This window comes from Phyllostomus discolor, chromosome 10, assembly GCF_004126475.2.
Source record: "Phyllostomus discolor isolate MPI-MPIP mPhyDis1 chromosome 10, mPhyDis1.pri.v3, whole genome shotgun sequence".
Classification (NCBI taxonomy): Eukaryota; Metazoa; Chordata; class Mammalia; order Chiroptera; family Phyllostomidae; genus Phyllostomus; species Phyllostomus discolor.
In genome coordinates, this window is record NC_040912.2 from 68,754,747 (window position 1) to 68,770,438 (window position 15,692).

Genomic DNA, 15,692 nt, shown 5'->3' on the forward strand with positions numbered 1-15,692 from the left:
CATTTACCCAAGCGAAGGACTATCAGGTGGAATTTAGAGGGAAACAACCCTGAGAACATAACATTTACTTCAGGATAGTTTTTGTTTTGCTTTATTTCAAACAGAGAAATGACAAGGGTACTGGAGCCATCATGAGGCGAGCAGCTCAGTGGAGGGATTCACAGAGAAGTTCCCAGGGAATCTGGCCTTAAAGATCCCTGACTTCAAGACATCATTTAAATGGTTCACTTAGGCATGATGCTGACAGGTCATGGTGCATTCTCTCCAAAAGGAGACATATGACAGCAAAATTTAGCTTGCTCACTCAAGCTATTACATTCTTTACTAAACAAAAAAAAATCAACTTACTTTAGAGGGGCATGAGGTGGAAAGTAAGCACCATTTGAGACCTGCACTCCCTAAAGTGTAAGTTTTTCTTGGACGTAGGGGTTTTATTTCTGTTTTTTTTTTAAATGTGTTTCCTGGTTGAAATCAAGAAACACTGGGATAAACAAAGGTAAAGTGAATTCTTTAGGACAAAACTTCAGAGCCCCTTATTGTAAACCCCTAAAAAAGTGCAAAATACCAGGCATCATCCCCAAACTTATGTGACCACCAGTTTTAAAGGACTAAGATTCCACTGGAGACACTTGGAAGTGCTGTGATGGAGCCCAGTCCCAACGGGTCTGCTGAAGATTGGAGTATGGCCCAGGGGCTCACAGTGTATGGCAGACACTGGGATCAGAAAGGAAGAACTATGGGGAAATGAGTCCTGCCTTCCATAACCAACACACATACCAACTCCCTATCTTGGAGAGAGCGGGCACATCCATTTTATCCTCTCCACTCCCTTCAGGTATAAGGGGGAGAACAAACCATTCCTTAGCGGGTAAAATGCAGCAGCCTCATGTAAGGAAAAGCCGTAACACAACAGAGATTTTCATTCCCTTATAAAACTGGGCATACCACAACTGATGAATCATTTCCAATGTTCAGACACCTGCCAAGATACATGGCAACATCCTGTTATGTTTAATAGAGGTAGATGGCCCTTCATAAGGATTGTTTGTCCATTTCCATATAAAGGACATGATGCTTGTAGTTTATTTTACTGGTATTTAAAAGAGGGAAGTATTTGATACATCAATTAATGTTCCCCAAATTGAAAATGTATCCAGCTGGAATCCATTTAAATGCACAGAAGTTGACAGTACATTTACACAATAGAATACTATACAGCAGAAAGAAAGAACTCCTACCCTTTGTGACAGCATAGATAGATCTGCAGAATATTATACTAAGTGAAATAAGCCAGGTGGCGAAAGACAAATACCATATGATCTCTCCTATAAGTGGAATCTAATCAACAAAACAAGCAAGCAAAATATAACCAGAGACACTGAAATAAAGAACTGAAAGTAACCAGAGTGGAGGGGGGCAGGGATAATAGGGGAAGGACTATCAAGGAACATACATAAAGGACATATGGACAAAACCAAAGGAGGTAGGTTCGAAGGTGGGAGGTGGGGATGGGTGGGGCAGGGGGCTGTGGTGGGGTGAAAATGGAGACAACTATACTTGAACATCAATTTAAAAAAATGCAAAGAAGTTGACCAAGTGTAAAGATCAAAGTTTAGATTTTTGCTTTTGCCTTATAGGTTGAGCCCTGGTCTGAGGCTGCTTTTGGTGCTTGCGATGAATGAACACCAGTATTAGCAGCTAAACAGATATCATCCTTGCCTCTGTTCTTAGGTATGGCTACAATTTACTATTAGCAGAAGGGGAACAGGTCTGATGCCTATCAGGTATAGTAATGAAGTTACCTGGTGAAAAGGATATGTCTATTCAGGAAAGACTTTTAAAAAATTTCTTTAAACTTCAAATTATCCATGTAATAGCCTCATCTCTCAGCAAAAGCAAATAGTAAGGTACTTGTTTTTGATAAAGAAAGCCTATTATAGTCTATCTAGTTCTATCTAGGAAAATAGCAACGGCTGAATATGCCTGTTTTATTTAACCTTTGAACTATATAAGGAAGTACCTCAAAAAAAAAAAAAAACAGAATTATTTTCTGGAGGGCAGGCCCCTTGTAGTACAGACTTCCCCCACTAGGTCAGTGGTTCTAGGAACCCATCTGTGTCAGTGTACCAGCTGTTCTGAGAAGCTGCATTTGGCTTCAGTTGATTTTTTTTGAAGACTCTTGCAACACATTTGCCCATTTCATGATGGGTGATTCACAAGCACACCTGCCCACATCCCGCTGAGTATTTAGCAGGTTTTGACCAAAAAAAGGCATGACCTCCACCCCCCCCCATTTACTCGATCTTACCCCTAGTAACTTTTTTTTTGTTTTCCTAGATGAAAAAAGTCCTCAGAGAGAAATGTTTTGCCAATGTAGAAGCGGTGAAACAAACAAACAAACAAAAAACAGCAGAAGCACTAAAAGGCGTCAAAATCGACAAGTTCAAAAACTGCTTCGAGCAGTGGAAGTAAGGTCTCAATAGGTGTACTGCATCAGATGCAGAGGATTTTGAAGGTGACTGAAATTTAAACATGTAAGAATAAATACACAATTTTTTATAAATCCATTGTTTTTTGGGGGGGTCCTTCCTTGTAAGTTTAACACATCTTTAGTCGAACCAGATAAAATACACAATGTCAATGAAACTGAAACATTCATAAAATGGCACTGCTTTCTTGGTGGAAATTAGCAATAATGTAACTACACATTAAATATATGTATAAAAAAATCAAAAAGTAGAACAATATGCCATATTCCTGTGTGGAACTTGTAGTTGAAAGGCTTTTCAATTAAAATATGTAAGAAATGTATTTTTACTCTTGACAAAAGTCATCCGAGAAAAGTATCATAGGGAAGGTTTCTGAGAAAGAAGACTATTAAATGGGAGTTTGCCCCACCGAAAAGGTATTAAGTGTACTTACTTTATTTAAATAGTTATTAAAAACTGAAATAGTATCTTATTGAAGCAGGAATAAATAGATGAACAGAACTTCCAGAAACAAAGTCAATTCTACATTTGAAACAGCATCACAACCCCAGGCCAGATCCCTGGCACCTCTCTGTGAATACCTACCTCCGCTGAACAGGCATTGTAAGTCACTACTGAAAAGTCAGTTACAAGGGGATTTTTGAAAACATGTAAAAACAGTGAAATCACTGGAAGAGAAAAATCTACTAAATATTGAGTTTGGAGATAAAAAAATACTTCTCAAGTATTGTATTAAAGTAGAAAAACTAAAAAGGAAAACCCACAGATTCAACTATATAAGATTCAGTCTAAACATCTAAATGTCAAAACAATATAAATTAATAAAATCAAAAGCAAACAATATGCAAAATATTACATTTTAATAGAAGAAATGGTTAATGCCCTTAATATAGGAAAGGCTCATAAATAAATGAGAACCAATCTGAATGGTCAAAAAACTATAAAATAAAGACCTAAAAATATGAAAAAAAATACCATCTCACCAATAACCAAAGAAAGGCATATTAAAACAAAACTCCTTTCTAAATCTGCTAGAATTGGAAGTATTAAAAAATTAACAGTGTCATGGAACTTCTGAAAGACACATAAAACTGGTCCAAACTTTAAAAATCCTTTTAAAAATTGTGTTCATCCTTTAATTCAACAACCTTACTTCAAGTAAGAGTTGTGAGATGAACTGTGTCTTCTTTGTGCTTTTCTGTATTTTCTGAATTTTACAACATATATTGTACGGTTTTAAGTAAGAAGTTAGAAATTACCATCTATTAAACAGAGAATATAAAAGAGAACAGACTTTATGTACGAGGGGATCCTACTTACTCACCAACATATGCATAATGAATACACAGAAAGACAGAAAGAAACAACCTAACAAATGTTCATAGTGTTCATCTGGAACTCTGTTCTATTTCAGATTTTTTCTCAATGAAAATATATTACTTTCATAGATACAAATTACAGCTCAGAAAAGTTGTGCAGCCTTTAAGTTTACATACTTGGTTGCTCCATCATCGTACGTTGCCATTAAGACTATCGTTCCATCCTGTATGGACTTCAGAAACTCAATCAATGGGGCCACATCTGAAGAAGAAGATTGAAGTTTTTGTTTTTAAATGACTGGGTAAACATCATGATAATCTGTAAAGTTAATAAAATAAAATACTAAATTTGTGCCCTGGCTGGTGTGGCTGAATGGATTTGAGTGACCGCCTGTGAACCAAAGGGTCGCCAGTTCGATTCTGGTCAGGGCACATGCCTGGGTTGCGGGCCAGGTCACTGGCCGGCAGGGTGTGAGACGTGACCAGTTGGTGCATCTCTCATAATTTGAAGTTTCTCTCCCTCTTCTTCTCCCTCACTTCCCATCTCTAAAAATGAATAAATAAACTCTTTAAAAATATATATTTTAAAATACTAAATTTGTAAATAAGTTCTAATGTAGTGAAACAAGATAAATCTTATGAACATGTTAACAAATTAAGTTTGTTTCTTAATATCATGCCACCATAACTTAAAATATCCCACTCTGATTCATCCTGTGGGTCTTCTGTACAGACATTCAAGGGGCCAAATGAAAACCCCACAGAAAAGTCATGGTGAAGCATTACTTATAACTTAAAGTAAGGAGCTCGGAGAGCAGGAGAAATGCTCATGGACTCCCTCAGTATGTGTAAATTTGTTTGTGTGGGTACTTTTCTAAAAAGAGGGTACATAAATTTGATCCAATTCACAAAAAGATCTGTAATTTTTAAAAAGTATATAAATGTGTATACTGATTTAAGGGATCTTCTGGGCATAGCTACTTATTATAAACTAAAGGAAAGAATGTAGGTTAGCTAGGTGATGTTTTTGAGGTGAAAAATCATATGTAAAGGAGTCAGTTTAGTCAGTCCAAAGGGCTTGGTTATGCCCATCTTCAAATTACTTATTCTTTTTTTACAATTTCAGACAGAAACCTAAAGGAGTCAAAGGTTTGAAGTAGTTGTCCTATAGAAAATATAACTCAGATTTTTTTTTAGGCTCTGAATTTTGGTACCACTGTTCTTAATCATATACCACAAACAATTTTTATTAAAAAAAATATATATATGATATGACTGATCACTTAAACATAGCTGGACATTTAGTGAAAAGAGAAACAAAGCAAACACAAAAATGAAGCCACACGGCTGCCATTAACAACGGGCTACATTACACCGAGGCGACGAAAACGTCAGCGCTGGCAACGCACCACCACTCACCACTCACACTTACCTCCGCCCCACATGTCAAAATATTTAGTGTCTAACACTTCTCCTGTTTTTCCTGAAAGACATTGAATTCATATCATATTATGCAACTGAAATACACCCCACACTGTACAAAACAAATATTCATAGTCAAAGACTCATGTAAATTATCTTGAGAACGACTTCCATTCTGAAATTTACCATCTGAATTATATATCTCTAAAAGGTAATATTTGGATAGTCTCACTAGTCTTGTAAGCCAAAGAGCAGCACACAGAATTCACAAGTGACTGCGGACAATTAATTCCAGTGCAAAGTTAGACATTGTAGACATCCTTTTATAAAACTTACACTTATTTCCCTTTGTAAGTCTTTTTTTAATTAATAAATAGACAAATAGGTATGGAACCTTTTACCTAAGAAACTGAAGAAACTAGAAATGCAAAATTTTACTTCTTGTTCTGAAAAAAGTAAAAAATATTTCCCTACATTATGGACCAGGAAAGGCAGCTATGTTTTAATCCCCTTATATAGCTTTATCGAGGTATTACTGTAGCAGAGAGAGATCAGCATGCAGGAGGCCTCACTTCATGGGTTCATATTTTCAGATTTGACTCAGGGTCCATAAACTTATTTACTCTAATGAACTTATCAGAAGAATGTGGACAAATATTGAAAAGCCTTGTTTTCATTCCTCTCCCACCCCATCCAACAGTGCATCACCCTTTGTCCTTGACACCCTCTCATTCGTATCAATTTCTCTTCACATGTTAGGGTTCCAACACTGGCAGCAGGATGTCATGGATTTAACATGAGATGGGTTGTATCCTGACAATCCCATGGCAAGCTCTCCATATGCTGCCAAAGAAGCTGAATGCTTCCAAGAAAGCATGTGAAAATCTTCAGACATGAAGCTCCACCTAGAGCTGGATTATTTTAGGGGGCAGTCAGGAAGGCAGGTAGGGTTTTACTGTCAAGAGGGGCGCCTTCTGCCCTGATCTGTTGGTGTTGTTAGAGTAGATTTTACTTTGGAGCATACAAATACCCACCAAATACACCCATCAGCTAAAATAATTATCCTTACCATTTACCAAGGCAACATTGATCCCTCTTCCAACATTATTCTTAACACCACTCATTAAACTGAAGGGGAAAATATCAAGACAAATTTAGAATTAGATATTGTACAAATATACATCAAAGAAAAAACCTTCCAAAAAAATAAAAGGTTGGGGGTATTAATATATATACAATTGTTTAGTACTGCAGAGAAGATTAAAAGGTCTCTACTAAGTCAGAGAAAACAGCCCAATAATACCTTTAAAGCAACGTCCTTAAATAAAATTTCACAATGTCCTTAAATATATACTTCACAGGTAAAAATATGTATTCGAAAGAATTAAGGCAAATTTTTAAAACTTTCTTGCCGCTCTGCTTCAGATGATGAAATACCATTTCAGAAAATCCTTACAACACGAACGTTACGCACACGTTCTGTACCCCCTCCAGCACTTTCTGCAGGACCAACTGTGACATGAAAGCAGAAGTGAGGCAGAGGCTCCCCACACCTTCCACAATCTGAGAGCAGGAAGAGCGGGGAGCACTCTTCGTGAGCGTTTCACCTCACTGTGAGCAGGCTCAGCGTCTAGTTTCCCTATACCCAGAAGAACAGCTAAAATAAAATAGTGGCAATATCAAATAGTGTCAAGTATGCAAAGAAACTGTATCTCTCAAATGTGCTGGTGGGAAAGTAAAATGGTACACTCACTCTGGAAAATATTCAGCAGTTCCTTACAAAATCAAACACATGTTTACCACACAACCCAGGATTCCTGGGCACTGGATGGAAGAGAAGTAAAAGTGTATGTCCACATAAAAACCTGTCGTTCACAGTAGCTTCACTGGTAACAGCCAAGCACAGGAAACAACTGGAATTGTTTGGTTGAAGACAAGAGGTGGTGGATAAACCAACTGTGGTATATCCACACCAAACAACAATGCTCAGCAGTAAAAAAAAAAGAGGGATCAGGTTATTAGTGTGCACTAGTATTTCAAGAGCATCATACCAAGTGGAAAAAGTCAGTCGCAATTGTCACATACTGTATGATTCTATTTCTATGACATTCTCAAAACATCCCAATGACAGAAATGATAAACAGATTAGTGGTCACCAGGGGTCAGTGATGATAGGGGTGACTTATAACAGGGTAGTAAGAAAGATCTTTATGGGGATGAAATAGTTCTGTATCTTAATTGCTGTGTTGGTTAGATGGGTCTACACATTTGATAAATGGCACAGGACTGAACACACACATTGCGCCAATGCCAATTCTGAGGTGCCAATACTGCAGTATAATGACATAAGAACGACCCGCGTGGAGAGAATGCAGGACCTTTCTGCATATTTTTGCAACTTCTTGTGATTTCTATAATTATCTCAAAACAAAAAGTTAAAAAAGACTCTACAATGTCATTTCAAAAGTATTAAGAAACTAAAAAGTGTAAAAATTTGATTTTTAAAAAGTTAATATCATTTAACTATTTATCTACCCATACTAGTTGCCTATCTGCCTTCAAGATTTCACTTGTCATTTTCTAAAATTTACATGTAATAAGGCACAGAACTTTTTATGTATGTGCAAGACCAGTCCTGAGGTGGGCCCAACGATTCTGCTCAACAAAAGAGGGAGTTTCAAAATGCATTTGTTCTGTTCCTTTCAGAAATATGTAAGTGAATTCTATTATTAATTCTATTATTAATAGGCAATAGCTGTGATTAACTTGTTACATTAATAGCTGTCACAGCGTCTTCTCCAAATATACATCATTTCAGATGCGGGGTCTTTTCAGCTAGACCCCTACGCTGCGGGGTCTATCACAGAGCCAAGAAAAAAAGGCAACAAAGAAGCACTGTAACATGGGCTTCCCACAAGAGGGCAGCAGCTTACCAATTTTTGAAACTGAATTCAATCAGGGAAACATGTAATCAAAGACTTTTAAACATATAAAGCTTAGTCGTCACTCTTACTAACACAAGTTGAAATATTTCCTTTTATCCTTCATGAATACGAAGGTTCCCACTCCCCTACCACTCCTTATCTCCAGGCAAAAAGCTAAAGAAAATGATCATATGATCATAAAACCTATAGATAGAGTACATCTTCGGATATAGTTGATTTAAATACCTACTATGTGTTTTAGGTACTACTTCTTAAGACAATTAGTTCAGAGCAGGGTTTAACAAACTACGGCTCATGGGCCAAATCTAGCCACCTGCGGAGTTTGTGTGTGTACGTGTGTGTGTTCGTGTGCACGTTTTAGTTTACTGTGCACAAGTTTAAAGTGGCTTTTATACTTTTAAATGGTCACACGTTAAATAATTATACAGGTACTTGCATAATATTCTTGATTTTACTTCTTGGCCCTCACAACCAAAAAATATTATCTGACCCCAGGAAAAAATAGAAATCTCTTAAAACAATCAGCTATATATTCCTATACCAAATATTCAGATTATATAATAAAAGGTAAAGTATTATTCCTAAAATCAGCTTTTATAAACTGAAATCAAATGAGTGTATGTCCATAATAAAAGCTACATCCTGAACATAAGTTCTATGGGTTCTCTATACAAAAAAAAAGGTACAATTTTTGGTGTTGACACCTTATATTTATACCCAGAATTTTGTGTTTCTAACTAATGAAATGCATCTTAATCTCTATAATATATATCTTGACTGCATGTACTTATCCTTAAAACCACAACCACGACCCTAATTGTAACTATTGTCTTTTGTCCGTATTAGGGTTTCTAGAACTCAGTCGATTTTATGGGCCTGACAATTCATGTGGAGGGGCTCTCCTGGCCCCTCCCCCCCAAGTACACTGCCACAGCTGTGACAACCCCAGATGTGTCCAGATTCTGACAAAAGTTCCCTGGGGAGCAAAATCACCCCTACTGAGAAACACTAACAGTTTCTGAAGTGAGTTGCATGTACTCAGAACACATGTAGGAAAATATTAAAATACCTACTTATGCATTTTTAGTATCTACTTACATATTTTAGTGAGTAACATGTAAAGTCTGTTGCCGATAGTGGGGGCGGGGAGGGCAGGGTCAAAGAGCCGTGGCAGCCAGCCCTTGGCCAGGCCAATCACTTCCCTACCCCACTTCTCTAACCATTTTACACAGCAGTCAGAGGACTGCTTTTCTATAAAAGTGAAATCATGTCACGCCAGAGTTTGAAAACCATCCACAGCTTCTCATTTCACTCAGAAACATACCCCAAGTCTAAGTCCTTACCAGCAAGGCCTACAAGTTCCTACTGGCCTGGTTCTTTATTTTTTCTTTCAATTGCATTTTTGTACTGGTTAGAGCAATTTTCAACCTTTTTCATCCCATGGCACACACAAACTAATTGCTGAAACTCTGTGGCACACAAAAACATATTTTTGCCAATGTGACAAAAAATAGGTATAATTTTGATTGATTTACAAAAAATAATAGTAGTGATTAATTACCTACCCTTTTTGATCCAAAGTGACTTTAATTAAAATCGGATGCCTATACTTGTATATGAGGATTTCTGATACCAAAAACTAACCAATCAGATGCAACCTTATTGTGCAACCTGCCCAATAAGATGCAACTCTATTATATGACATATATTTCAGGTTCAAGATCAGGCATTCACACTGGACAGCTATTGTTGTGTTGGCTGTTATCTTTTTCAAAAATTTTTAAGTCCTCACTCGAGGACATATTTATTTTAGAGAGAGAGGGAGGGAGGGAGGTAAAAAGAGGAAGGGAGGCCCGGGAAAGAGAGAAAGAGAGAAACATCAAAGTGAAAGAGAAAGATCAATCAGTTGTATCCCATATGGATCCAACCAGGGATGAAACATACAACCTTTTGGTGTATGGGAAAATGCTCCAACCAACTGAGCCACCCAGCCAGAGCTGTTGTCAGTTTTTTATTTCACAGTTTAAGGGAAAAGAGGTCAGTGCTCCTGACTTCAATAGTCGAGTATTGAATTTTTAAAAAATTCCTGCAGCACACTGGCTGCAAATTGCTGGTGTAAGGTGTATGCTCAGTGGTTAGACAATCGTATGCAAGTAAATACTTTACACAGTGTTCCCTTGATATTTTCAGTACCCACCCAGCACTATACAGTTATTATGATATTAGTGACTGTATTTCCTATATTTTACTTATATCCTCCTGACTATTTTGTAACTACTAGTTTGTACTTCTTAATCCCTTCACTTCTGGCCTGATTCTCACTCACTCCTTTCTAGCTCTTACCCATCTTAGTACCTTTGAGCATGTCTTCCTTCTGTCCAGAATGTTCTTCCCCTACTTTTCACTTGGCTGTCTTCCTCCTTACCCTTCAGTTCTCAGGCTAACCATCATCCTGTTAGAGAAATTATTCCTCAACTCAATCTAAAGTAGGACGCCTCAACCTCATCTGAGTCCTGCATCCACTCACCCTGCAACTGCACAGCTTATGATGTGTCTCTGGCTTAGATATCACCACCCCTACCAGCTGTGAGGCCCATGACAGCAGGGATGATGCTCAATAATCATGTGATGAGTAAGTGAATAAATCATGCTAAGAAAACTCACACTCTTTCTTTAATCTTTTTGTTGGAAAAACTTTCAGTACAGAAACGGAAGGTATTGGAAGAAGTACAGGTCCCTGAAGTTTATCCATTGGGGATGTCTAGCTAGTCTTTTACCAGGGACTCGATTTCATGACCAAGGCCTTGCTATAGAATCCCATCAATTATTTGAACGGTGGGACAATTCCCACAATAAGGAAGAGTAGGTGACCTGCCTCAATTTTACAGTAAGAGAAACTAAAACACAAATTCTACATGACATTCCCACAAACTAGAATACCCTGGCTCTGAGCCCAGTATTTATTTTACCAGACTCCACTGCCTACATACTTTTTTTTTCTTTTTGGCCTATATAATCTGTATGTAGAAAACCTGGTAGTAAAGAGTTTGATCTCTCTTCTTTGCATTAAAACTTACATACTTCTGGTGGGCAGGGGAAATCTGCAAAGACAATCCCATGCACCAGGAATGCTAAGAAAATTTTCTTACTCTTTTTCAGAATCAAACTTGCAGCCTCTCTAGCCAAACAAAGTAAGATAAGAAAATGGGAACATTTTAAGTTAATAGGAAGAGTATTATTTAAGGTAAGATCTACAAACTAAAATCCAAGTGCTTTTTTACATAATTCAGTAAAACAGAATTATTATAATGAGAAATCAGAAGACAAGGAATTAACAATGGATTATTATTAGCATAAGGGAAAAAAAGCAAATGAGTTGGGACTTTAAAGCTCAACTAGCTCAAGCCTTTAATTTTACAAGAAAAGTATTATTATTACAAGAGGCTATGGAACCTACCTGTAGCTAACTGGAAAAGGGGCTGAGGTAAATATTTAAAAGTTTCTCTATTAAAAAGAAAAGACAAATGAAATTCTCAGAGAAAGAGCCTAGTTTCCTCCCCTCTATCTGTAAAATTACCTCACTCTTTAGTTTCATTATTAATGGCATATTTATTATTTTACATGAGGCCTAAATAAGCTCATATATCTAATTTTCTACGCAAGAACAGATTAAAAGGAAACCAGCTAAAAGAAGGTTTTGTGATTTCAGAAGCAGGAACGTGAACAAGTGACAACTGACACTGAGGTAGGAGACTGAAAAAATCTAAAAACTATACTTTGCAGAGCATCTCGATACAGGGAGCCACTCAGCTTAGCGCTGCTGCCACCCTGAGCCACGCTGGGCTTGAGGCGATTACTGGGTCATTTCACACTTCAACGAGCAGCACTCAAACATTTAGAATGAAAGGTGCTGGTCTGTAAGATAAAGTGCTCATTATCAAGGGCACAGCTATCACACAGGACAGCAATTTTCAACCAGAGTGTAAGAATTTTTCAACTATGCACTACCTGACTGACTATTTAGTCAGGAACCTCTTTCCCCTGAGCCTGTCAAATGAGCCTGGCATGGAAACATGCCAACAGCCAACACAGTAGAGAGCTGGTGTGAGCAAATCAACATTATACCTATTTTTCTGTCAGACAGGCAAAAAATATATTTGTTGGTGTGCCACAGAATGTTAGTAATTAGGTTACGTGTGCCATGAGGTGAAAAGGGATGAAAATCGCTGAAACAGGACTTTGCAGGGACGGACACACTCACTCTCGGCGCTGCTCCAGCCGCAGGCTCAGGCCACATGTGGCTGCTGGCACCTGAAGCGTGGCCAGTGTGACCAAGGAACTGAGTTTAAATTTTAATTAATGTACATGAATTATCCTTGTCCTGTGATTTAATAATCAAAGCATGGGTCTATGGCTACCATATGGGTCAGCGCAGATCTACAGAATTCACTCAGAAAACCCCTCATCTCTCCATGAAACTGGGTGACCACTGCTCTATGTCACTCTTTTCAATATGAAATTCAAGCACTTTTCCCATTCCTTAAAGGCAAGGGAAAAATTGTATCAAGAAAATGAAATCACTTTTCTTCAGTAAAAGCATGCCCAATGCATATTCAAAAGATCCACTACATTCTGGTTCAATTTGCTGTAACTTTATAGCACATCTTATACTTCCAAATGGATAAATACTCACACATTGTCCTCGAGGCAGATTTTGGGTCCCACTACATTGGCTGCTCCACTTGCCATTTTAAAAGCAAAATGCTTCTCAGGACAAGCTTTTGAGATCCCACACTTGTATCTAGGAGGTTTTGTAGCTTTGGGGGAAAAAGTAGAATTTTTAAAAGAAAAGAATGTTAACAGACTCTATAATCAGTTTATTTCAAATTTCAAACCACAAGGGAATTATGTAAATCACCAAGATCTACATTTGATAAAACACACCCTAGGATTCCCCCCTCCCCCACCACCCCTGGGGCTTTCCAAGAGTCTCAAAACAAAACAAAAAGCACTGAGGGACCAAGCTAATAACTGACATTAATGAACCAAATAATATGATCTTGATGAGGGTAAATATATTTTACCTAATTATCTTTGTTTACTTATTGAATTCAGGATGGGTGGTAGGTTTCGAACTGTCACTCTGCATTTTCAGAGCATAAATGCAGAACAAATGGCTGCAAACTAAAAAGCCTAATGCATCACTGAATAATCTGCTCACATACTAGTTCTTTTTACACACTTTCTGTACTAATCATACTGAAGCTAAAAACACTAATGAAACAAAACATTCATTATGAGTAAATACCAAGAATATTGGGCTATCCGATCAAATAGCATCCTTGTAACTTCAGAAAGCAATGTCTACATCAGTTGTGCTCACACTGAACTATCTTTAGTGTTTGAAGGTGAGTTCTCATGTGCCTAAGCGGGGGGAAAGCAAAATACACCATCTGCAAATTATTGGGATGAAATACTTACAACGTGCAGCTGTGTCCAATGCAGACCTTGCTAAGGAAAAAAAAAAAAGTTATCTGTTAGAAGGAATAAGGCTACTGGCAAGTACCTACTTTTAAAACATATTTAGAGCTAACAGACCTATAAAAATAAAAGTGTTTGAATATTGCTCAATATATAATGAATAAAACATGAATATCACTTTAGAAAAACAGTGAGAAAGTAACATTAGGCTACATAATTCAGTATAATCAATTAGTAAAGAAACTATGGCTGGTAGTATTTTATTACAGATAGAACATTTTATGTTTACATTTTGATTTTATTTTTAGTTACTATACACTTAATTCCCAGTCAGAAAGCTATTCTATGAACTTACCACTATTTTAATTTTTTAATATTTATTATTTTTTTGAGAGAGGTGAAGGAAGAGGGAAAGAAGGAGAAAAACATCATGTGAGAGAGGAACATCAATCAGTTGCCTCTCGCACACACCCCGACTGGGGACTGAACCCACAATCCAGGCTTGTGCCATGAGGGGAAACTGAACCAACCACCTTTCGCTTTGCAGGATGATGCTCAACCAACTGAGCCACACAGGTCATGGCAACTTACCATTAGTTTTTTTAACTTATGTTTTCACCTTTATTGAGATATAACAGACACTTAACACTGTACAAGTTTAAGGAGTACAACTTGCTGATTTGCTACATTTATAAACTGCAAAATGATTATCGCAACAGTATCAGCTACTGCTTCCATCACATCACATAATTACCATTTCTTTTTGTGAGAAGACTATTTTAAGATCTACTCTCTTAGCAACATTTATGTATCACAGTATGATAAAGTATTAATAGCTGCAAACACCAGGCTGTATATGAGATTCCCCAACCTGTTAACCTTGTAACTGGAAGTTGTGCCCTTTGAGCCATGGCCCCCACTCCCCCACCCCCACCCCCGATCACCACCATTCTACTGTTTCTCTGAGTTTGTTCTCAGACTCCACATCTAAGTGGTATCATATGTACTTCAAACTTCCTTTTAAATAGCTTTAAATGTATAGTTGGTGACTATTAGGGTGTTTAAAAGTTGCTGCTGCTTTATGGTGTTATGTACATATGCACATAAAGCCCTGCAGTACATACATAAACCTACCTCAGTGCTTAGGCTAGGAGATTTGGACAGTGGGAAGAACACAAGAGGGATGGTGGTTGCAGACAGTTTGTCTCAAAAACAGAAACATATTGTATATAATAAAAAAAAATAAAGGGCATTACTAAGAGTTTTATAATTTATCAGTTCAAGGAAGCCAAAATCTTCTGATCAAATCTTAACTTGAATTCCCCAGACTTTAATCTGATCATCTACACTTAGAGATTTTTAAAAGCACTACCATCTGACCCTCACCCAGGGATTACAGTTCAGAACATCAGTAGCGCTGTGGACAGCGATTTCCTGAGGCGGCTAAAACGTATGCAGTGTCATAAATGTTTGCCAGCTGTTTGACTATAAACACTTAGTTTTTACTTCTGTACTATTTTGGATGATTGTGAATTTCCTGTATCTAAGTCCAGTACTCAAACTAGAGAACAGAAAGTTAAAGCTTAAAAATATAATGTTTAAAAAGAGAAAAATAACCAAGTAATTAAAGACTCATTAACTCTATAGAACACTCAGAATATTTTGCAGGACTGAAGTCGTAAAGGCACTGCAGTAACATAGGAAATGTTAATGCATTTGGAATAAAGCAGGAAGCAAACTTTATCTGCATTAAAAATATTCATGGATACAAAGACCTGAAGGAAACAAAAAACTGGCCAGTTAGTAAATTAGGGTACTGGGGCTTGTGCTTTCAATTTTGTTAATTATGTCACTTTTCCTTAATTATGTAACAAGTGTGAGGGACGAATAACTAAAGAGATCACCTGGTCTAGTGTACTCACTTTTGAAAAGGAGAAAACCCATGGGGCTATTAGCAACCACTGACTAACAACATGTGAACTAAAAATTGTCCATTTTACTTTGTCCCGAACAAACACGTTTACCATGAGGCTCCG

The 15,692-nt window shown here is 37.3% G+C and overlaps 1 protein-coding gene across 2 annotated transcripts in view; it reads right to left on the reverse strand.

The window, feature by feature from the left end:
- Positions 1-15,692, reverse strand: part of FAM3C (FAM3 metabolism regulating signaling molecule C) — a 49,754-nt gene that overhangs the window by 8,402 nt on the left and 25,660 nt on the right. For both annotated transcript variants that reach the window (XM_028525696.2, XM_036010852.1), the window contains exons 4-8: positions 13,657-13,686; positions 12,869-12,992; positions 6,300-6,358; positions 5,241-5,291; positions 3,986-4,070 (exon numbers count right to left, since the gene is read on the reverse strand). In XM_028525696.2, coding sequence (XP_028381497.1) covers positions 3,986-4,070; positions 5,241-5,291; positions 6,300-6,358; positions 12,869-12,992; positions 13,657-13,686 — 349 coding nt within the window. The remainder of the gene's footprint in view (positions 1-3,985; positions 4,071-5,240; positions 5,292-6,299; positions 6,359-12,868; positions 12,993-13,656; positions 13,687-15,692) is intronic.